At 56.1% G+C, this 23976-nt stretch overlaps 3 protein-coding genes across 3 annotated transcripts; 1 reads left to right on the top strand and 2 right to left on the bottom strand.

Moving 5' to 3' along the window:
- Positions 1-4054: 4054 nt before the first annotated feature.
- Positions 4055-12779, top strand: PRICKLE3 (prickle planar cell polarity protein 3; the record flags this gene model as incomplete). Its single annotated transcript, XM_084258057.1, has 9 exons — positions 4055-4096; positions 5257-5342; positions 6143-6326; positions 8562-8675; positions 8985-9122; positions 10202-10405; positions 10497-10683; positions 11272-11571; positions 12184-12779. The coding sequence occupies 9 exons, from the start codon at positions 4055-4057 to the stop codon at positions 12777-12779; spliced, it is 1851 nt and encodes a 616-aa protein (XP_084114183.1).
- Positions 12780-13387: 608 nt separating this feature from the next.
- On the bottom strand, positions 13388-15722 carry PLP2 (proteolipid protein 2; the record flags this gene model as incomplete). Its single annotated transcript, XM_084259073.1, has 5 exons — positions 13388-13410; positions 13606-13696; positions 14215-14310; positions 14416-14568; positions 15627-15722. 5 exons carry the CDS (start codon positions 15720-15722, stop codon positions 13388-13390), a joined length of 459 nt encoding a protein of 152 aa, XP_084115199.1.
- Positions 15723-19161: 3439 nt separating this feature from the next.
- On the bottom strand, positions 19162-22873 carry MAGIX (MAGI family member, X-linked; the record flags this gene model as incomplete). The annotated part of the gene is made up of 6 exons (XM_084258700.1): positions 19162-19665; positions 20400-20571; positions 20677-20913; positions 20988-21070; positions 21826-21972; positions 22825-22873. 6 exons carry the CDS (start codon positions 22871-22873, stop codon positions 19361-19363), a joined length of 993 nt encoding a protein of 330 aa, XP_084114826.1. The 3' UTR covers positions 19162-19360.
- Positions 22874-23976: the final 1103 nt, after the last annotated feature.

The raw sequence follows: 23976 nt of genomic DNA, 5'->3' as shown, positions 1-23976 counted from the left end.
CTCTTCCACTAGATTTAGGGTATGTGACCATGACTTATTCATGCTGTACGCATGTCTCTTAAAGCATGGCTAATGTTAAGAAACATTTATTGAGAAAATAATAGAAACAACATAGCAGGAGACATTTTGCTCTCATTTTACTCTTCTCTGCTCATAACCTAGTCCACCAGGCTCTATGTGACCCTATTACCTACCTTTCTGATATCACCTGCTACCACTCCCCTTGCTCACTCCACTAGAGCCCCACTGACCTCCTGGCTGTTTCTAAAACATACTAGACATGAGCCCACCACAGGACCTTTGCACTGGCTTTGGTAACTGCAAGCTCTGTGACCTGAAACTAGTTATTGGAATGCTCTTCCAGGGTGGAAATGCTATTTCCCCCTTCCCTCATTTATCTGCATGGCTCATTCTCTCACCCCCTTACACCTTCATTCCAGTGTCACTTCTTCAGTGATAGCAACTGTCTACCCAACTTAGTACAGCAATCTTCCCCTATTAAACACTCCTGATCCCCTCACCCCGGTTTACTTCTTGTTTTCCATTTCATTTATTATCACCTTATGTCATATAGATAGCTCACTTATACATCATGGTCATTATTTGAAGTCTGTCTCCCCTGATATAATGCAGACTCCACAAAGATAGGGATCTTTGTTTTGCTCAATATGGCTTATCACCAATGGCTAGAACAGTGCCCAGTACTGTTTTTTTGGGGGGGGAGGATTAGGGGAAGGGGAACCATTATTTCTCCCATACTGCCCAGAAGGACAGCTGGGATGAAGCTGACTCCAGGACTATGAGTGCAGGCAAAAGGCATGCCAGGCAGAGCCAGGATGGAGGCATAGCCGCCCAGCCCTTCCCTAAGGGAACCCCTGTGTCTGGGCCTCCTCTCCTTTTTGTGTCTTTTGTCTCCACAGGTCAGTGCAGCCCGGGAGGACCCCATGGGTGGGCAAGAGCTCAGGAGAAGGCCTGCCCTCCCTTACCATCCCTACACCCCAGGTCTCCACCCCTCAAGCCAGGAGACCCTTAACTGTCTTTGCTGTTTATATATATATATATATTATATATAAATATCTATTTATCTGTCTGAGCCCTCTCCCCATCCCACTCCCCTCATGCACTAGGGGCCAATCTTGAGTAGGCCCCTCTCTTACCCCTACCCCTTGCCCTGCGTCCCTTGGCCCCTCTCTGTTCCCTGTGCCCTGAAGTTGGGAGACTCTGAAAGGGGGACAGGTTGGGGACAGGCTTCATCTGTGTGGGGAGGGTGGGAGTGACTACACACTCACCCCCCTCTTTCCCTCCTCTCCTTCCAACTCTTGCCATGATTCCCCGAGCAATGCCTGAACAGGAGCCATCGGGAAATTCAACCCTGAGGTGGGGAGAAAGGCAGAGATTGGAGGGCCCAAGTTGGTCTTGGCCAGGAGCCCTGGAGTGGAGGGAACACGTAAGCAGGGCTTGGGTTCCGGACATACTGGATCTGGAGTCTAAAGACAGGGGTGCCCCAGAGCATTCTGGCTGGGGCTTGGGAAGAGGCTAAGGGCGTGGTTCTAAAGGGGGCGGAGCTTTGAATGAGGCAATGGGTGGACCCCAGAGTGGGCAGGGTTTGGAACAGGACAGAGGTTCTGTGGAAGGGGTGTGACTTGGGGCCTGGGCACAGGGCTTGAAAGAAAGCCGAGGGTGTGGTTCTAGAAGGGATGGAGCTTGAACCAGGCAGTGGGTGAAGCTCCAGAGGGAGTGGGTCTTGGATTGGGACATAGTCTATGGAATGGGTGTGGCTTGAAACAGTGAAGAAACTGAGTTTGATTTTAAAGCAGGCAGATCTTGTGCAAGATCAAGAAGTGGGATTCAGGAATGGGCCAAGCTTGACTAAGGTCATGGTCAGGGTTCCAGATGGGACGGGGCTTGTAGTCATTTGTATGTGGTGGTTTCAAAAGGGACAGCCCCCTCCTCCAAGAGGCAATGAAAAAATGTTTTAAAGAGAGCAGGTTTGGCAGTGGGAGTGGGCAGGTTTGCCTAGGGGCTGTGAGGAGAGTTTTGTTGGGTGTGGGAGAGAGATCCATGGCCGAGGCTAGGGACCGAGGTGACCTGGGAAGAGCTATGAAGTATGACTTGGAGGATAAAGGTGATATCCAGAGAGAAAGACCCCCACATGCACACCCTTGCCCCCTCCCCCACAGATGGGACAATTAGGTAATCAGAGGACAGAGCCAACAGGTGTGTGGGGCCAGCCCACTCCTCTCCCCCCTTTCCCTGCCTCTTCCCTCCCTCCCTACCCCATTCATCCTGGGGTGGTTGGAGGCCCGGTCTGGAGCCCCTCTCCTGCTCCCTCTGCTGTGTCTGTGATGTTGGTAGTGCCTGTGATGTGTGTTGCCATTTGTCTGGCTGTGGCCCCTTCCCCTCCCCTCCAGACCCCCACCCTTTCCCATGCCCTTCGGTATTGTTTGAAGACTCCCTCCCCAAGGAAGAACAAATATGATTAATTCTCCTCCCCTAAATAAACTCCTCAACCACCTAGTCCACCCGGCTCTGGCTTCACAGTGTGTTGTTTTCTTTTTTTTTTTGGGGGGGGGACAAAAGGAGAGGAAGTTCCACCTGCTACCTGCTGGTCACCATTCAACTCATCCCACTATTTGAGGTCCCTTCAACAGAGTTATGCTGAGCTGTATCCTCTGTGAAGCCTCCCCTGCGGATCATTCTAAGCCACACTTTGAGTAACCCCACTACTGGCCACCAAATGCTGTCTTTCTAGCGTTGAGTTCCATTCTGGCCCCTTAGCCATGCCTCTCCCCACCCTTTGTGGAACAATGTCCCCAAAACCCTAAGGAGTTAGAGAATGACCTTCACACTTCACAGGAAGACTTCCCTTTCCACCCCTGACCCTGCCGGCTCCATTTCCTTGCCTCTGCCCCAACTGGAGAACCCGGAGACCGGCTAGACAGCAAGGCCAGGCGGCGGGGCGCCGGGTTATTAGTTCATTCATCTATCCCCTTTGACCACTCCCCGGCTCCTCCCTGGGGCCAGGATGGGCGGGAAGTGACAGGGATGTGCGTAATGGGGCGTGGTGGGAGGGGGAGGTCCTGGGCGCCCACGATGAAAGGGCCGTCTGACCGCCGCCACCGCCGTGCCTAATTAGAGACCCCGCCGGGCGCCCGAGTTCTGACCGCAGGCCTGGGACCCCGTCCTCCCAGCCCCGGGGCACTGCGATGCCTAAAAGCGCGAAGAGACTCCCAGCTCTGGGACTAAGCTCCAGGAAGGGATTTCTAACTGGAGAGAGAAACATGGGAGCGAAAGGACGGCTTTAAGATCTATTTGTCAGAATTTAGGGACTCATGACAGCTGGACCTGTAGGGATAAAGAGAAAAAGGGGAAGCGGGCCTCGGAACTCTGACTTTAATCTCCTCCCCATAAAACCTCTGGCTCTGAAAGTGGATCAGGGCAGGGACGTGTAGGGGTGTGTGTGTGTGTGTCTGTGTGTGTGTGTGCGCGCGCGTGAAATTTATCAATAGCTCTCTACTGGGAGCGAGGATACATCCGCTGGGGCTGCGATGCGGCGGGGGGCCATTCCCGCATCATCATCCGGAGAAAAGTGACCCTCGAAACATCGCAGTGGGGAGGAGGCCAAGAGGGGGCTTTTAACTACTCCCCCGAAATAAACATTCAAGAGAATCGACCTGAAGCGTCCATATAAGCCCCCTAACGCACCTCGCGCAGTCAGGTCTCTTCCAAACCCTGTGAGGGAACACGTGGCACCCTAAGGTTTGGGGGACCGCGCCATCTGATAGCCAACTCCAGCCCCGAGCCTGAGGACCTGGAAGTTTTCTGGTCCAGCACTGCTGGGTTGCGTGCCCCTCACCTCTAGGCAGGGGGCGCCTTGGCCGCGGAAAGACTGCTGGCTGGGGAGGGGGGGGGGGCGGACCCTGCGGGGCGCGCTCCTCCCACCCGGGTGTCAGGTTTACGGAACCTAGCTCCCCTGTCGGACGCGCTGTGGCCTGACGGTCGCAAGGATTCCATCCGCCTGACCCGGCCCGGCTTGACCCTACGCGGGCGCGCCATGTTCGCGCGTGGGTCCAGGAGGCGCCGCTCCGGGCGCGCGGTGAGCGGGAGTCCGGGCAACGGTGGGGGTCAGGGGAAAACAGGTCCAGGAGAGGGAACAGGGAACAGCAATAGTGAGGAGGTGTCCCACAGAGGGTCTGGGAATCCCCATTCCCAGGATTCCCACAAGAGGGACTGGGGCAAGCGTGTGGAGAAGGACTGGGTAGATCTGGTTGCCCATGCTTTGGCAACATTTATCAGCACCCCAGGACTTGGTGGTGCGCTCCAATCTAGTGTGAATTATGGTAAGGGATTGTGAGTGTCAAAAGAATGAGTCCTGGGGTCCTGGATTGAGCAGGACCACTTGAGCTTGGGGGGGGGGGGAAGGACCATCCCTGTACCAGAAGGTGGACTGAGAAGGGGTGCTAGTCTCCTGCACTGCGGGAGTACTGAGGGTGGAGGGATTGAAATTGGGGGGAAGAGAGCTTCCAGGCTTCCACTTGAACCAGGGAGCTTTTGTCTTCCTAGTTAGAAGGGTCTCTCTCTTTTCTTTGAAGAAGATCTCTAGGTGGGTTTTGGGTATGGTGGTGCAGAGGAGTGAAGAGTCCTGAGATCTAGGGCTATGCATGGACATGAGAGGTCAAGATCAAGACTTCTTCGGGAGGAGATTTCTGAAAGGATCAGGAGCCTCCTGAGAGAGGGTCTCCCGTTGCTTGGATCTGAGAGAGTGAAGCCAGGGTTTGGGGAAGGAGTTCTTGCGCTTCTGAAAGGAACAGCAGGGTTAACGTGGGGATCCCAAGTAAGGGCCAGGTCCCGGACTCCTATCCTCTGGAACCAGGGTGCTGCTGGCCTCCTGGTGGAGAAGCGCCCAAGTCGAGGCCTGGTAAAGTACTCTGAGTTCTGGGGGAAGTGCTCAGGGCCTGGAGGAGGCTGAGGCTGGTGGGAAGTGTCGCTCTGAATGGGTGGGATACAGGCTTGCCAGGGGAGGGGAATTCCTTGAATGGGGCCATACAGGGAGGTGGCCTCAACTGCCCCGCCTCTACCTCCGTTGTGGCCCCCTCCCCCGCGCTCCGGGCCCTGTCCCAGCCTGCCCAGAGCTGCCCTGGTGGGACAGGCCTCAGCTTGCGGTTGCCGGCCTCAGAGTGGAGAGGTGGGCGTTGACTTCTCCCTCCTGGCCCCCGCGCCTCGCCCTGTCCTGCGTCTGCCCCCCGCCCACTACAGCCACCAGAAGCCGAAGACCCAGATCGCGGCCAGCCCTGCAACTCCTGCAGGGAGCAGTGCCCCGGCTTCCTGCTGCACGGCTGGAGGTAGGTGACTGTACCAGGGTCTTGCCTTCGTCAGAGCCCCGCACTCAAGGGAAACCCATGCACCCCAGGCTTAGGCCCCGCCCTTCGGCTTGATCCTGGTCCACTGGGGCGCTGTCCCAAGCTCAGATTCAGAGCCCCGCCCCCTGACTTATTCCCAATTGCCCCATTCCCAGGAGAGCTCCGCCCACCGTACGGCCCCACCCCCTGAAGTGTCTTCCCCCTAGCGTCTGAGCCCCAAACCTAAGGAGATCCCTGGCTCCACCCACTGGCCTCCAGTCCCCCTCTTAAGCTCAAAACTTCACTCCTAGGCCCAGCGTCCTGTCCTACTGGAGCCCTGAACCCAAAATGTCTCATAAAATAGTACAAAGCCTGACCCACAGGCTCAGTAGCCCCACCTGGCCTCAAGTCAGAGCCTCATCACAAGCTAGAGCCTGCCTTTAAGAAAGTTCCCCCACTACCCACCAGAGCCAGTCCTGAGGGGAAATTCCTAGATTTATGCCAAGCTCAGGCTCAGAACCCTTCCCCTACTCACGCCTGCTGCCAGGAGAGTCAGAGCGCAGTTCCAGAGCTGAAAATCAGGGAATGGCCTTGAGATCCCACAGCCCCCACCCCCAATTCACAGACACACTTCCCAGTTGGCCATCAGCCTTCACAGGTCAGTGCCCCCAGACTCAGAGCCCTGTCCTGGTTATCCTTTGTGGTGATAGTTTCATGCCCCGTCCTTCAGTTGAACTTCCTTGGGCTGCCAAGGGGTCCGATGTGTGACCTCTCAGTAACTAACCCCATCCCGGCCCCCCCAGAAAGATCTGCCAGCACTGCAAATGTCCACGGGAGGAGCACGCGGTGCATGCAGTGCCTGTGGACCTGGAACGCATCATGTGTCGGCTAATCTCTGACTTCCAGCGCCACTCCATCTCTGACGATGACTCCGGCTGTGCCTCCGAGGAGTATGCCTGGGTGCCCCCAGGTCTCAAGCCTGAGCAGGTGACCAGAGACCACCAACCATTCTTGCTCTACACACTCTCTCTCTCTCTCTCTCTCTCTCTCTCTCTCTCTCTCTCTTGAATGGGAACCAATTTCTGAGGCAACACTATGGTATGTAGTCAAATTGCTTGTGTCCTTCTGACCCCTCTGTGATCAAGTGGTGGTCAGCCCCCCACAATACCAAGGTATCCTGAGTGATCCGTGGGCCAGTTCCTCAGGGCCTATTCATCCCACTCCTATTCTACTCCTTACCTCGTGTCTCAGCCCAGCACTTCATTCACCCCATCTCCACTGATCAATTCATTCAGCAAATACTCATTGAGCCCACCAGACACTGCTAGGCATGGAGGATACAGTAGAGAAGAAGCACATAACAAGACATAATATCTGCCCACCTGGAATTTAGATTCCCAGCGGGAGCTACAGCCAATAAGCATATCTATAAGAATATGTCACATGGTATAAAGGCTGTGGAATTAAAAAGCAGGGAAGGGAGGTGGAAAGAGATATTTGAATTGCGTGGAGGCTGTCCAGGTAAACTTGTGTGAGAATTTGATGTTTGGGCTTACTGAAGGAGGTGAAAAAGTGACCCATGTAGGCGTTTGAGGTTAGAGCCATGCAGGCCAAGGGAATAGCCAGTGCAAAGGCCGTGTGGCAGGTGTGTGCCTGGCATGTATTGCGGAGGAACAGTGAGGATGCCAGGACAGCTGCAGCAGCATGGGTGACAGAGAGCGAGGTCAGAAAGGTGTGGCAGCCAGGGAGAGGACTTCGATTCCTACCCTGCATGAGGGAGAAGCCACAGGAAGGTTGTAAGTAGAAAGGGATGTGTTTTGTCTTAAGATTTCACAGGATCCCCCTGGCTGCGTGTAGAACAGACGTAGGCATGAGAGTGGAAGCAGGGGGTAGTGAGGGGGAGGCTCCTGCAATAGTTCATGTGACTGATGACAGTGCTGGCAATAGAAGTAGCGGGTGGTGGTGAGATTCTGGATTTATTTTGAAAGTAGAGCTAAGAGGATTCATTTGAGAGAGAGAGAGAGAGAGAGAGAGAGAGAGAGAGAGAGAGAGAGAGAGAAGAGCAAAGATGATCCCAAGGATGGATGGATATTGGGAAGGTTCAAGGCAAAAGCAAGTTTGAGGGATAAGGGCCTATGTTTGTTTTGGTCATTGGAGTTTGAGACGCCAGTTAGACAGCTGAGTGGCCACGTTGCCTGGAACGCAAGGGAGAGGTCACCGGACTGGAGGTATGCATTTCTGAGGCATTAGCCACTAGGTAGTATTAATAGCCACGAGGTTGGATGCAGTTCCTGAGGGAATGAGGCAAGAGGACAAAGGACTGAGCCTCAGGACCCTCCCACATGCAGGGGTCAAGTAGTTGCGGTGGAACCAAAAGAGGGACAGAGAAGAAAAAGTGCATAAAGTAGGAGAAAACTCAGGACTTTGTGATGTCCTAGAAGCCAAGGGAAGAAAGTGTTTCCAGGAAGAGGGAGCGGTGAGATGTGTCCAGTGGGTCAAATTGGATGAGGACTGAGACTGAACAATGATTGGACGTCACTGATGACCTTGACAGGAACAGCTTTGAACTCCAGACAGGACGGAAGGGGTGGGGAGGCCTGAATAGAGTGGGGACAAGAGAGCGTGGGAGGGGAGGAAGTGGGGACTAGAGTGCACACAACTCTTTTGAGGAATTTTGTTGTGAAGGGAAGGACAAAAGTGGGACAGCAGCTGGAGGGGAAAATGGAGTCAAGGGCCTCCCCGTGGCGCAGCGGTTGAGCTCTGGGTTGCAAAGCTGCCCGCAGCCTCTGCAGCGCCGGTTCGATCCCCGGCTGCTCCCCGGCCACCGGAGGAGGGTCCCACTTGGCACACAGACCTCTCCTGCCGCCCGCTGCTCCCCTCAGCAGTGTACTTCGGTCCTTCTGCCTGCCCTGCTCCCCGCTCTGGCTCTGGTGAATTCTCTCACCCTCCCGTGCTTCTGACTGTACCCAGTGCTTGTATAAATAAATAAAAATAAATCTTTAAAAAAAAAAAGAAAATGGAGTCAAGACATGAGGGTACACTAGGCATGTTTGGGAGCTGACAGGAATAGCCTGGCCTGTAGGAGGGAGAGGTGGGAGTGTCAGTAGACGTTCCCTACTGATTGATGAGTTTAATATTCTCAGAGAAGTAGGCCCCGCCATCCCACTGCATCTCAACTCACCCCTAGTCTCAACTGTTTTCTCACCCGCCCTGTCCTCCCAGGTATACCAATTTTTCAGCTGCCTCCCAGAGGACAAGGTCCCCTATGTCAACAGTCCTGGGGAGAAATACAGGATCAAGCAGCTGCTGCACCAGCTCCCCCCACACGACAGTGAGGTGAGGAGAAAGAAGACAGGAAGGGTGTACCAGGTAGGGGATACAGCCTGGGCAAAGGCTGGGAGGCTAGAAATGGCAGGGTCGCAGGAGGAAAGGTGAGCTGATCTGAGGTGAAAGGAGCAATTGGGGTACATTCTATGGCAAAACCATAGCTGGATATTGGATGAATAGTAAGGGGTGAGTATTTCAGGCAGGAAGCACCATCTTTACAAAGGTCTAGAAGTAAACTTTTTAAGCATGGCTGAAATTTGGAAGAGGTTTGGGGGCAAGCATCAAGGGAGAAACCTGGAAGACCCCTACCCCCTCCAGGCACAGTACTGCACGGCCCTGGAAGAGGTTGAGAAGAAAGAGCTCAGAGCCTTCAGCCAGCAGCGGAAGAGGGAGAATCTGGGGCGCGGCACTGTGCGCATCTTCCCTGTGACCATCACTGGCGCCATCTGTGAAGAGGTGAGTCATGGATGGCCTCCGTGGGTGAGCAGGGCCAGAGCAGTGCCCTGGAGTGCAGGGCCTGTCTCCCCCGGCCTGGGCAGATAGATCAGACTTGCCACTTACAACCTTGGGACTTGTCTCTACTGCCCACCCTGGTGAGTAGGGTCCGTGCAGGAACCATCTCGACTTCTATGGCTGGCAGGCTGTGTCTATAGGGTCCCCTAAGGAATGGGGCCTGTGCCTCAGAGCCTATTGTTGGGAGTGGTCTGCCTCTAAGGAAGCACTAGTTGACCTTCTCTGTGGATTCCTCCTGTCCACAGTGGATGTGGGGCCTGTGCTGTCTCCCTGATCCTCTCATGGTGGGGACTTGTCCTTCAAAACAGTGCTTCTAGAGAGGCCTCCCCGGTGGTGCAGCGGGTTGAGCACCGCACTGTGAAGCTGTCTGCAGCCTCTGCAGTGCGGGTTTGATTCCCAGCTGGCCAGGGAGAAACCCACATGGCAGGCAGACCTCTCCTGCCTCGCCCGCTGCTCCCCTCAGCAGTCCTTGGTTCCTCTGCCTGTTCTGCTCCCCGCTCTGTCTCTGGTGGATTCTCTCACCCTCCTGCGCCTCTGACATGTACCCTGGTTCTTGTATAAATAAATAAATCTTTAAAAAAAAAACTTTAAATAAACAGTGTTTCTAGAGCCCGGTGGCGGGTGGAATTAGTCCCCAAGGTTCCCCTGTTGGGTGGAGCCTGTCCTTAGATCCTACCATTAGGTGAGGTCTGTCACTAAGGTCCCCTCAAGTCTTGGCCTGTCTCTATGGTTCCCCCAGCCCCTTAAGGAGCTTGCCTTTAAGGCCACCCATGATGAATGGAACCTGTCTGTACCTTTCCCCCCAGGAGCAGGGTCAATCTCTAAGCCCTCCTCATGAAGGTAGGCAGGATCTGTCTCAAAGCTACCCTGTAGTTGGGGCCAGTCACAAAGATCCACCACAGGGAAGCCCCAAGTTGCCATGCCTTGACTGACCAGCTTTTCTAACTGACCCCTTTTCCATCTGACCATCTTGATGGTCATGGTGTCCATGATGGTGATGGTGTATATCTGTCATTTGGCAGTGTGGCAAGCAGATCGGAGGTGGAGACATCGCAGTATTTGCCAGCCGGGCAGGCCTGGGGGCTTGCTGGCACCCACAGTGCTTTGTGTGCTCCACATGCCGGGAGCTGCTGGTGGACCTCATCTACTTCTACCACGCAGGCAAGGTCTACTGCGGTCGCCACCATGCTGAACGCCTGCGCCCACGCTGCCAAGCCTGTGATGAGGTTTGTGACTTGGCACGGGTGGAGGGGGCAGCGGGCAAGGCCGGGGCACACCTTTCTGATAGCCACAGATGGCCTTCTCCCTCCCCCCCAGATCATCTTCTCCCCTGAGTGCACAGAGGCCGAGGGCCGGCACTGGCACATGGGTCACTTCTGCTGTTTCGAGTGTGAAGCATCGCTAGGAGGGCAGCGCTACGTCATGCGTCAGAGCCGCCCCCACTGCTGCGCCTGCTATGAGGCTCGCCACGCTGAGTACTGTGATGGCTGTGGAGAGCACATCGGTGGGTGAACGAGGGACCTGGACAGGGGGTGGATGGACAGTTGGACCACAGCCCCACACCACCAGGATTCCTCCTGTCTTTCAGGCTCTCTGCCCTATGCCACTCTATACTTTGTCTAACCCAATGCCCATTACTGCAAATCCCATTGCTGACAGCCCTCATTAAAGTGTGGTAATAGTGTAATACTTTCTAAACCCCACCTGTGCAGCACTACACATCTAGACCAGAGTGCCCTAGAATTCCCACTCCCCAACACTACCCTCCCACCCCCTCAGCTGAGCCCCTTTGCCCCCAAGATAGGCCCACCCTGGGAGAGGGCACCTTGGGAAAAAAGAGACAGGGAGGGGGAAACATTTACAAGACAGTTGCCAAGAGAGACAAGAATGAGGAAGCCAGGGGTGAGAACCAACCTTCAGGTTTCCTGCTCTCTCCAAAGAAGGGCCCCATTCTGAAGAGACGAGGGGAGAGGGTTCTTTGGGTACCCTGGCTCAGATTCCTGCCTCTTCCCAAGAAGGGCCCTATTCAGGAGGGGTGGGGGTGTGTTTGAGGACTCTGCCTCAGTTTCCCCCCTCGCTTGGTTCTCCACAGGCCTGGACCAGGGACAGATGGCTTATGAGGGCCAACACTGGCACGCCTCAGACCGCTGCTTCTGCTGTAGTCGCTGCGGGCAGGCCCTTCTGGGCCGCCCTTTCCTGCCGCGCCGTGGCCTAATCTTCTGCTCACGAGCCTGCAGCTTGGGGTCCGAGCCCACGGCTCCTGGACCTGGCCGCCGCAGCTGGAGCCCGGGCACGGTCTCTGCACCGCTCGCAGCCTCCACAGCCTCTTTCTCTACCGTGGAGGGGGCGAATGAGACCGCCACCAAAGGCACCAGTACGGAGCCAGCGCCTGGTGAGCTAAGCCTTCAGCCACTCCCACCTACACTGCACTTACCCCGCAAACCCTGGCCCCTCCCCTTCAATCGCCCAGGCCCCACCCCTGCAGCAGCTCTGGCTCCGCCCCCAACCCAGCGCTGGCTTAGCCCCCCTGACATTCTAGGCCTGGTTTCCAGCCCAAACTACACCCTCCTGTGAGCCCTGCTTCCTTCTCTACTGGGATTGTCCCCAAACCCCACCTGTCCCTGCTTCGGCCCATGTTCCTTCTCCATTCCTCCAAACTCTTAACCCTCCACCCTCCACGCCCAGGTCCCCCCCATTCCTATTCCATCCCAAACCTCCACTACTAGGGCCTATGTCACGCCCCTTCCATCAGAACCTGGACCCCAGTCCCAGCCCCTCACCAATCCAATCTTGATCCAGCTCCTCCAATCTCACCCTTCCCTCCACCGGAGCCTGCCCTGGGGTTCATTATTTCCAGGTCTTTCTATCTTGCTTCCCTTTTCTGACCCTGCCCCCACTTCCCCAGTCCTGGTAGGGGAAAGAAGAAAGGACCCTACCACAGGCCTTCCCTCAGGTGGGCATGGTGGTGGCACAAATACCTGGAGAACTCCCCATCTCTTTCCAGATGCAGGCCCTGAGGAACCTGCCCGCTTTCTGAGAGGGGCCCCCCATCGCCACTCCATGCCTGAGTTGGGTCTCCGAAATGCCCCTGAGGCACCCCCAGGGCCACCTGACAGGCCGGACCCATGCCCAGAAGATGGTGCTTTCGGTCGCCAGAGCACCCCACGTGTCAGTTTCCGAGACCCTCTGGTGTCTGACGGAGGCCCTCGGAGGACCCTGAGTGCACCCCCAGCCCAGCGCCGCAGGCCACGCAGTCCACCACCCAGGGCCTCCAGTCGGCGCCGACGCTGCCACCGCCGCCACCACTACCACCATCACCGCCACCACTCTGGCAGACGTCACCACCATCAATGTGACTTGGGATCAGGGTCAGACTCAGGATCTTGCTCCAGCTCACCCTCCAGCCCCAGTTCCGAGTCCTCAGAGGATGATGGCTTCTTCCTAGGGGAACGAATCCCGCTGCCCCCACACCTGTGCAGGCCTGTGTATGCTCAGGACACTGCAACTGAGACCCCCAATACCCCATCTCCACAGCTTCCCCGGGACTCCCGCCCAGGGATATCTCGCCAGGCCAGAGACAAGAACTGCATTCTGGCTTGAAGGCAAGGCAATCCTGGGGGGCTCCATTCAAGTCAGTGTAGATGATGGCCCACCCCCAAACTAAGGCATAAATTCCCTTCCTCCTCCATTTGGTCTGTTTGTACTATTGGAGTAATTTAATATTTGTTGTAAGACAGGCCCGGCTTCTTTACTCTTTTGCTTCAGCTGCTCCCCGCCCCAATTTTCCCCTTCCAGATGTTTGAGGTCTATCCACAATTAATCAGAGGATTAATTTATTCATTAAACCATCTGTTTATTATTATTTATTTCTCCTTCTACAAGGATAAATAACCTCACACTGAGGTTATTTGGAGTGGGACACAACTGGAGTCCGAAATCATTTTGGGCAGTGGCTTAGGTGGGGGCATAGTCCAGGAACAACTGGTTGCTCCTTTTGGATACTGTAAAAGGCAGGGGGAACTAGGCACACACAAAGGCGGTCATACCCAGGAAGTCTGACTGGCAGGCTGGAAGACAAATCTCCAGGTAAAGGCACTTTTACCTCAAGGGGGCAGGAGTAGGCTAGGAGTACTGTTGCAGGGTGGGGAGGAGTTACTTCCAAGGAGGTGGTTTTTGCAGGTTGCAAGGAGAAATGAAGGGTGGTTCACCTACACTGGGCCATCTGCAGGGTCTGCAAATGAGGAAAAGAAAGAAAACATTGGGTGGATCTATATGCCCATTTTACAGACAAGAATATTGACACTTATGGTACTGCTGACACTACAGCTGTAATCTGTACCAAGAAGGGACTGATTTGGCATTCATGCCCTTGAGATACCCCTTTCCTTCTCAGCCCCCTCAGCAAACTGCCCACATATACACTTACCAGTAGGGGCTGCTGTGTGTCTTTGTTGGCGCAAAGGGAAGGTGATATAGGCATCATAGCCAAAGAGGAAGGTAGCAAATAGGCCCAGTACCTGGTGAGTAGAATGGGAGTGAGGGAAGTTGGATTAAGCTGATCAGCCTACTCCTCTCCAACCTCCTCGTTTCTACCTCATCCAGTGACTGGCTACTCCCCAGAGGGATGGATACTGAAGCCCCAGGTTGGGAACCTGGACAGCACTCAGGGAATGGCCAGGAGATAGAACTGACCCTACCGGCCTTCTCCTAGGACCTCTGAACACAGGACAACCATATGGTAGCCTGACGTAGGCACCATCCACACTGTACATTTAAGACAAAGTTCTAGCAGATGGTGGTCTAATGCATTGGCAAAGGGGCCACATCTTATGATTCCCACAATGGTCCCTATGCTGGACAGGGATGGAACTTCACAACAACTGATCTTGGAAGGAAAAACAGGGCCTGGAGCAGAATTTCCTGCAGGCCCTGAAGACAGGTGTGACCTGCTATGGGTCACATGCTTTCTATTAGAAGCAGAGGTAGCCTTGGGTCCCCAAACTCTAGACTTTAGTGCAGCCTCCCTGGCCTTTACCCCAGCGACGATTGAAGAGTTGTTTCCTCCGTGAACAAGAACAACAATGGAGGTGATCAGGTAGAGGATGGCCGCTATGATGGTTCGCAAGAAATCCTGTGAGGTACAGGGAAAAGACGGAAGTCAGCATTCAGAGTCCACCAGATCTTCCCAACTGCTGGGGCCCCTCCCCAGCCCCACCATTTTCCAACCCTTTCTCACACTCCAAGGCCAGTTGATGAACTGTATCTTGGTGTGCAGATCACACATGTAGATGACAAAGAAAACAGCAGCAAGGATCATCTCAACCACTGACAGGGAGGAGTATCCGGGCGTGGAGGCACTGAAGCAGATGAGGATCACCAGGCACAGTATCTGGAAGGATGGCATGGGAAAGAGGTCTCCACCAACCTCCGAGGCTGAGGGGGTTGGTTTAAATTAGGAATCTCAAACTGGGATGCCTATCAGGACAGGGAAGATGACAAATAATCACACCTAACTACTTACTGTGTGCTTACTGTGTTCCAAATATCGTTCTAAGAACTGCACTAATTCACTTAATCATCACAGCAACCTAATGAGCTGTACTGTTATTACTACTATCTTTAGTTTAGAGATGAGAAAAGTGAGGCACAGAGAGGTTAAGCGACTGACTCGGGGTCACTCAGCTGGCAAGGGGAAGAGTTGGGTCACTCCGTTTTCCCCCTTTCCCTCCTAAGGAAGGGGTGGCCTGCAGGGAGTGGCGCCGCCAGGTGTTTCGCGAGCCCTGCAGGCGCCAGCTTCAGCGCCTTGGATGGGCGGGGCATATGGTTCCCCAGGCAACCCCTTGGGGAAGCTCAGAGACTGACACCGGAGGGGCAGGGCTCCATTAAAGGCGCCGAACCTCTTTTAAAAGTGACTCTAAGGCTGAACTCACTTTGAGGGGGGCGGGAAAACGAGGCCTGCAGAGACCGGGATAGCTAAGGTCCTCCCGCCCCAGCACACAAGGGTGAGAAAGAGTTGCGAAGGGCGGGCCACCATACCGCGCGGGGCCCCACCCCAACAGACCCCGCCCCTTGGCACCTGGCCAGCCCGCCCCGCCAGTGCCCAGGCCGCGCCACGCCCTGCCACGGGAGGCCCCCCAACCTCCCAGGCCCTTGGGACCCCTTCGATGAGTCCACCGATGAGTCCAAGTCATCTCTCTCCACCGGGCGCCCCATTTGTGTTATACGTCCCTTGCCTCTCCCGGTGGACCCGCAGCTCCCGACCACCTTCTCCGAACCCCACTGATTCGCCCTGAGCCTCTGGTCTCGGGCCCCCACCACTAACCCATCCACCCTCACCCCAAACTGAACGCTCCGGGCCAGCGCCTCCCTCACCCGGGGCCACCCAACTCTGCACGGTCCAGACACCCAACTCCACCTTTGCCCACCCGCCGGTCCCGGGACGCTCACAATCTCAGCAAACAGAAGAATTCCCTTTCGGGTGCGCCAAAAGCTGGTACAGGCGGCCCAACAGCCGGGGGCCGAGAAGCGCTCGGAATCCGCCATGGCGTGGGCCGGTGTCTCTACCGCAGCGGAGGATCTGCTGGCTTGCTCGCGGGTTCGAGGACGCTGCACACCCAGTCGTCTAGCCCGCCGTCTGGCCGGGAAGGGGCCCCCGGGGCGAAGGAGGGAGTGAATCACCGCGCGGAGCTGAAGCGGGCGGAGCCGGAGGGGGCCGGGCCAGGTGGCTGCCGCCCCGGAAGCCCCCTTGCCCCGCCCGCCAAGGATACTCCTCGCCCGCTCCTAGCACCCCCCCCTCCAGGGGCGCCCCCTATCTCCAGGGGTGCCAGCCTTTGAGGCTTGGCATTTCGAGGTCCTGTGCGGGGTAACAGCGAGAGCCTTTACCTTTTCAGAATACAAATACCCTCCCCTCCCTAGGGACTGACTCAACTCAGAACGCTGAGATAGGCTTTGGTAAGGGGTGACTCAGTTTCCTCAGCTGTAACAAAAAGGTCGACACCACAGTTAAACCCAGATGTTTCCAGAATTCAGATTTCAGAAAGTTTTCCCAATACAAATATGGTGTGTCACTTCACACTGTCAGCGGGGCCGAGGTTTCCCCATTTTGAAAGAACATATTTCCTCAAGGGAAGGGGTGGGTAAGCAAGGATGAAAATGTTCATTAGTCAGGTCATGTCTTTAAAAAAAAAAAAAAAAGTACCACCGAACTTGTGCAGACTGTCAGTTTCCAAAACTTTTTGGACTTCAGAATCACAGATAAAGGATCGTGAATCATGGACTAAACCTCTTGGCAGTGACAGAAAAGAGATGAGGCTGGCCACAAGGTAAGAACGAACAGGGACTGGTAAGCATCAAGTTACACAGTATATGGAGCTGACATTATGTCAGAGCCCACAGTACGATTCTCAGTTCTTAGATCTTGGGGAAGTCCTGGCCTCAAGTGTTGGGTCTACTTTCCTGATTCTCAGGAAAGGAGTTGTTAACCCATCCCTAGATGAAGACTGGGGAAGGAGCACACATTTACTCCTTGCTGGGAGCTTGGTAAGATGAGGGGAAGACTCCTGGGGTGCCAGGCTGGGTGGGTGACAAGTTGATTTTATTTGAAGAGTGTGTTATCCTAAATAAGTCATTTTTCCTGACTCAGCCTCAATCTCTGCATCTAAGATGTGCAGAAGTCATCTATGACTGAGATGTGTATTGAAGGCTTTTGCTCCCCAGACCGGATGTTGGTTTTATTCTTCTATCATCTGGAGAGAGATGTGGCTGGAAGGCTAGAATAGTTGGACCCAACAGCCTGCCTACTCTCCCTCACCAACCTAGGGCCCCTCAAAACCATAGAAGGTATTCCTTGATTTCAGCCCACATTGCCGAGTGACTGAATAGTGGAAGGGGTGAAACATACTTTTCCCAGTGCTTGAGTGTATGTTTTCCAACTCTGTGAGGACATACCTGAGTTTCTAGAACAAACTCTGCTCCACAACAGGACCTTTGCACCTGCTGTTCCCACTGCTGTCAATGCCTTTCCCCCAGCTCTTCACACATCAGGTCCATCAGGTCCCAGTTCAAATGTTAAGTCTTTGGAAACTCCCTGGCGGTTGGTGGGGTTCTCAGCGCTTTCACCGCTAAGACCTGGGTTTGATCCTCAGCCAGGGAGCTAACCCACATGTGGCACAGCGGACCTCTCCTGTCTCCCCCACTGCTCCCCTCAGCAGTGTGTTTCAGTGGATCCTCCTATCCTGCTCCCCACTCTGTCTCTGGTGCATCCTCTCATCCCCCACACCTCTGGCCTATACCCCAGTTCTTCTATGCAAAAAAAAAAATCAAATGTTTCAAATGTTAAGTTTCCTAAGAGGCCAGCAGCCGACCATCATTATCTCTCCCATTATAACCTCCTTTTGCTATCTTCCTATCACTTCTACCTGAAATTAACTTTTATTTATTTATCTTTCTGCATTTTCTGACATCTATCTAATCCGCACTACAGCAGTTACACAAGAATGTAAATCTTTAAGTTTGTTCCCCCGACATTTCCCCCAGGGCCTATCACAGTGCAAGGTAAACAGCTGAGGCTCAGTCAAATGCAGGTGAGATTAGACAGGCTTGGGAATCAGGCCTTGATGACATCTTGCCTAACTCCCCCTCCCCCATCAAGCTATTTATACTCTCTGGATCTCACTTCCCTCTTCTATGAAATGGACATATTGGGGTTGAGATGTGTAACTAAATGAAAATAGATAGTGCAAGTAAAGCCAGTGGCAGGGATAAGGCTAAGTGGTGGCTGGGGTTACTATTATTAGTCTCCTGGGTGTAACTGTGTTTATAAGACTGGAGTTCTGGAGTCCTTTTCTGACTTCCATAGAGCCACACCTCTACCAGTCTCTGAGTCAGGGGTAGCTGAATGCCTCAGAGTTGCACCCCTACAATGTCTCCATTGCTACCATCCAAGGGTTCACCTCTTTACACTCCAACTCTCAGCCTGACTTTTCTCTCCCTCTCTCCTCCCCAGCACCACCCTGTGCACTCATGGCCTGGTCCTCTAATTTCCCACCACCACAACCCCTCCCCATAGGGGTGAGATTTGTCCATTCCAACCTGATCACAGCTTCCTGCATTAGGGGGATGTGGCCAAGTATTCAGGATGTGGTGACAGCGGAGGTGACTGGACGTTTCTGGCCCTGGCCAGTGCCTAGGTAGCTTCAGCTTCAGAGCTACCCAGGCTGAAGTCCTATTGGTGATATAAGCCCCAGCTTTAGGGCTCTGTCCTCAGGATGGAGGAAACTCAAGCCTCTCCCAGGGCCGGGAACGCCCAGCTCATCGTGTGGCGTGTGCACACAAGCCCAGCCGCAGTTCTTCCCCAACTATGGAAGGGGGCATGGCCCACAGTCTCTCACAAACTTTTTCAGCCCGGCCCGCTGACTCACACCTTCTAGGCTCCGCCCCAAAGGGGGCTCCAGGGCCCCAGCCCTTGCCATGAGGGTGGCAGTCTATGCACCAGAGAAAGCTTGCCAACCCGGGCGGAAGTGAGAGACCGCAGGTTCCCGGCGAAGGAAGCCGCCCTGCTTCTAGCCTTGCTATCCGGTAGTCAGCTGAGGGTTTGGACCATGCCAGTCCAGGGCTATAGGTATGCCGGTGCCCTCCCCCCGCCCCCGTCCCAATAAGCCCGCCTCTGCATACCCCACGCCCCGCGTAATAATTATCCATGACCCCTGCACACTTACCCCCCCCAAAAAAAAAGTGAAATGAATGAATGGGGGAGAGAAGCAGATGTTGGCCAGGGGAAAGAGTGCTGAGAGGGCACGCCGGACTGAGGACCGGCAGAAGCAAAACACCCTCCAGAGATAAGAAAGCACCCCCACAAAGTACGTTGTCGAGGGTTTCCAGAGGAGGCCCTCCTGGAAACCTGATCGATCCACCCCCTCTTTTGTGGCAGGACTCAGGAGCCCCACCCTGCCTAGAGCACCTGGCAAGTCAACACTGGATCGAACCATTTTATTACCCCCCCTCCCGAAACAAGAAGCGCCGGGCTGGCCGGTCTGGGAGGACCATGCCACTGAGTACGTGAGGGGAGTGCGGGCTGGTCGACTGCGCAGCAGGAGGGGGGACAAGACAAAAGGGACGCTCTCTCCACGACGCCAGATCCAGGTTGGGCAGTGCCAAGAGAGCACCAGCTGTCTGATGCATGCTCAGTGCCTCCGCCTTCCGGCTGCCATCTCCAGCGATAGCTGCGCATATCCCGGGATCCCTAGGGCCCGCGAGAGCCTTTCTTCGCTCGGCACCAGCCAGGGCCCTGGGGAACCGGGGGTTGGGTCTCCGGGGTCCTCTGTGTGGCGCTCTGCAGGAGAATCTGCGGAGTCGTTGGCTGCCCGCTCTGGGCTAGGCTCCTGGTTGCCCCGGGTTTGGCGTGGTTCACAGGATCCCGGGTGCAGAAATGGGGAAGCGCTGGCACAGCTAGAACTCAAGACCTCTGGTCTCCCAGGACCTAGGCGATCTGGGAATGGCAGAACTGCGGGTTACATTGGCTGTAGGATAGGGATCAGAGATCTGAACCCCTTGACTGAAGATGGGAGATTCCAGGGGCTGTGGGAGACAGACAACTCTCCTTTGTGAAAACTGCCTTCAAGGTCTGGACACACCGCTCAGGGACCCACACCACCCTTCAGGATGCCAGAAGCTTCCTTTACAAAGACTGCTCTCCTAAGTCCAGGACTCATCCCTCAGAAATCATCATGATCCCCAAAGGAAATCAAACCCTGACCTTGATGTGGAGACCCCAAATCCCTCCTATCTAGGACCTCAAACTCTCCCTATGCTCAACTCACCTTCCTAGACTCCCAACCCTTCCCTTTGGATTCCTGATCTTTGAGATCTAGACCTCCCTATTGCTGCACCCTCAACTCATTCTCTCCCTGCTGAGACCCACTCTCTTTCTCTTGGAAGACCTTGATGCTTCCTTCAGAACACTTCCTTTGACCCCAGACATTTTCCCTTCTCTCCCCTCCCAGTACCTCAAAAGCCTCTTCTGAAATCCACCCATGTTCCCATTCTGGGACCCTACATTTCTTGCCCTCAATTTGGAGCATACCATGACCCTGCACAGATACCAAACCCCTGGCCCTCCTTATGGAAACTACCCACCACTTCCCACCCAGGATCTCAGCCTCTCCCCTCTGGAACCCTCCCCACCCCTCCAGATGGGTGAGCCGTCACTTCTGGGAAACCCACCATCTCCTTTCTGGGGCCCTGACACACCCTCAGGTTTGCCAGGGTGGTTCTCAAGAGGCCTGCGAAGCACAAGATGGAGCCTGGGGCTGCCTGCCCGAATCCGCTCCAGGACCTGGGCATGGGAGAGGTGCTGAGTTGACTCTCCGTTGATGCGAAGCACAAGATCGCCAGCCTGCAAGAGTGCAAGGCGAGGAGAATTGCAGAAAGCCCAGAGAGGGCCTCCCAAAAGGGCAAGAATGGGACTAGCAAGGTTGAATGGAGGGTGTCTTATGCTCACTTGCAAACGACCACAGCGCTGTGCAGGCCCATCCTTCAGCAGTCCGCCCACTGCCAAGGGAGTGTTCCCAGTTGCATCTCGTCCGCCACTTAAAGTGAGGCCAAAGCCCACGGGACTGCGAAACAGTTCTACACTGAACTGACCGGAGCCTTGGGGATACTTCGAAGCACAACGTAACTTAGCCTGGGTCATTTGAGGCTGCGTGGCACGTGCACCCAAAGTATTGGAATGACGATGCTGAAGTAAGAAAACAAGTGTTCATACATTGCCAATCTCACTATCTTGAGGCCTCAATTAGGACAAGGTGGTACCTGGGGTGGGTGTTCCACCAATGTGGGATTAGGCAGGCGACTGTCGGTGACCTCTATCTCGGCAGAATCCAGCATGCAAGTGGCTGGGAAATTAAAGAGGCAATTGAAGAGTACTCCATGGAAACGACCTAGGATGAGGCCCCTGAGTAATATTTATCCTCATCTGTTTTTCTTGACTCTAGAATGCACTTACAAATTCACCTACCGTTTTAAATACTTCCCCCACACAAATAAAAAATAGCTGTACTGATTCCTGTCTCTTAACTAGTATACTGGGTCCAGGTCTTTGAGGAGTCCTCCATTCCTTGCCACCTCCCTCTAGTAACACGGAGACCCGCCCCTCAAATAACACCCTCAGGCCCACCCGAGAGGATGCTGCTCCAGGATTCGCTCCTGCTCATTCCAAGTGCCGCCCTCTAATTAGCCCATAAGCCTCAACCCACTCCTGACGGTTCGAGCCCCACCCACAAGGGTGGGTAGGCCACACCCCCTATATTAGCATTCCACGCCCGCCCCTTAGCTAAGTGCCCGCCCCCAGAGCTTCCAGACCTGAGGAATGCCACCCCAAGCCCCGCTGAGCTGGACCGCGTCCAGCCTCTCGCCCTTCTTCGCTAACCTTCCAACACTCACCTACTGCGATAACCCTCCTGGTATCACCACCTGTAGGAGTAGTCCAGGGTACCCCAAGGCCCCGCCCCCTGGAGCTCCCTCCGACCCCGCCCTCTCCACTCACACTGTTGGCTCAAGACCCGAGTAACTAAGAACCCCAGGCCCGCCACCTCAGAAACGAGCTCCGCCCGGACCGCATCCCCCGGGCGGCCCCGCCCCCGTCACGCACCCTCCTTGGGGCGCAGGCGCAGTGTGGCACCAGCCCGGCGTACCAGCGCCGCCACGTCGTTCGCAGCTCGGGCCGCCAGGGGGCGCGCGTCCAGCCGCTCCAGCAGCTGCCGGGCGCTGCGGCCCGCCGGCGGGGAAAGGCCGCGGCCTGCGCGGGCGAAAAGGACAGGTCAGAGCCGAACCTGAGCCTCCGCAACCCCCCACGGCCCACACCCCCACCCCGGCGTCCGACGACCCAACCATGCCCTTCCACATCCCTGGAGAGCCCGAACACCCCCTCCACAGTTCCCGAGGTCACCTACTGTCCCGCCACCCCAGGCCGCGGTGGGTCTGCCACCCCACGATCCCCACCGTATCCCTGGACGTGGGTGTTTGAACGCAACATTCCCGGACACCTCCGAACGCCCCGTGAATACCTCTGGAGGTCTCCGACTCCCCCTCATGACCACGGATTCCAAAGTCTTCCCCCCCCAACATCGAAAGGGACCCCGGTCTCCCTAGATGTCCCCACAGGACAGTCGGCCCCCTTGTGGCCCCCGCGCCCCCGATTCCCCCTCCAGACATCCTGGGGCAACCCCGAGGGCCCACGTAGTCCCAGGTTGTCCCTCCACGTATCCCCACATGCCACCAGCTAACCCCGGACAATTCATCACAGCCCCGAGTGCTCAGGGGTCCCCAGTGACCCCAGGCAGACCCCTGCTGCACAACTGCTCAGAGGCTCCTGCGAGCCTCCGGGTGTGGTGCGCAGCCCCGCGCCGCAGGGGCTGGTGCAGGGCTGCGGCGGCGGCTGCGGGTGCAGGTAGGGGGCCTGGAGCCAGGCTCGGGTCTCTGGGTCGCTAGCTGGGTCGCTTGGCCCCTGCCCTCCGCCGCCGCCGCCGCGGCCGCCGCCTGGGCGCCAGGGCTGCTTTGTTTACCACCTGTCGGAAGGAGAAGGCGCGGAGCAGACAGGCGGGGCCCGGGGTGGCAGCGGACGCGCCCTCTCCTGCCTCCCCCTCTGTACCTCCTCTGCGCCCGCTGGGGTCGGCGGCGACCCCCGCGCGCCGCTCCATGAGCCGCAGTCGCCGGTGGACGCACGGGCCGCCAGCAACGCCTGTGCAGGTCCCGGGCGCACTCACCTGGCGGCCCGCCCGGGGCTGGACGCCGCGGAGGCTGGCCGGCCAGTGCTCGGCGCCCGACCCGCGCGCCGTGACCTACCTGGCGGCCGGAGGAGGCCTGGCCTCGCCGGGCCTCAGGCGCTGCCCCTGTTTTCCCGGATGCAGGACTGGGCACCCCCTTCCACCCAACGCATGCTGATGTCCTTATTCCACGTGTAAGAAGGGCAGGTCGAGGCCCAAGGGGTGTTAAGGCCCTGGCCCCGGCTCTGAAAACTAAAAATGGGGGTGCACGGAGCAGCCCAAGTTTACCAGGGAACCGCGCCGCTTCCAGCAGAGCTTTGACATAGTGGGCACAGGACGTTGGCAGCCAATGTTTGTCTAAGCCGGTCCCTCCTGGCAAACTGGAGGGGGATGGTGGTGCTGGGGAGGGACAGCCCTTGGAAACTTTGAGGCCACGGGAGGGTTTGGGGCCCTGAGCATTAGAGGGATGGGGGCTCACGAAGCAGGGAAGGCAGGTCCCCTGGAGAGTGGAGGGGCTGTAGGGGTTTGAACTTGAGGAGTCTTTGAAGGCTTTTGAAAGGGTGAGTGGGAGTGCCAGCCAAGGAGGGGGGAGAAATGAGACCCCCCTCCTAGGTCTGAAAATGACGGGACTGTCTGGGGCCATAGGCCCCAAGGGTGGGGGGTGTTTGGGGACGGTGCTGCTATAGTAGAAGGAGAAATGTGGAGCAGTTTGAGGTGGCCTGTGACCACCGCCCTGTGAAAGAAGAAACAAGGCCTGAGGGGCTCAGGCACCTGCCCAGGGCCCAGAAGCCAGCCGAGAACAGTGAGGGGCTCAGGTAGCACCCACCACCCACCACTCTCTTGGTCCTTGCGCGGTGACTGTTTCACTAGGGGCTCTGGGGCACCGTGTGGAGATGAATATAGAAATATATTAATTTGGACGATGGTGGAGAAGAGGTTTGCCTAAATCCCTGAACAAAGAAGACTTTAAAAGGGGTAATGGGGGCCTCCCCGTTGGCGCAGCGGTTGAGCGCTGGGTTGCGAAGCTGCCCGCAGCC

The sequence above is a fragment of the Talpa europaea genome (genome assembly GCF_964194135.1).
Source record: "Talpa europaea genome assembly, chromosome: X".
Classification (NCBI taxonomy): domain Eukaryota; kingdom Metazoa; phylum Chordata; class Mammalia; order Eulipotyphla; family Talpidae; genus Talpa; species Talpa europaea.
This window is presented reverse-complemented; position numbering and strand designations above follow the sequence as displayed.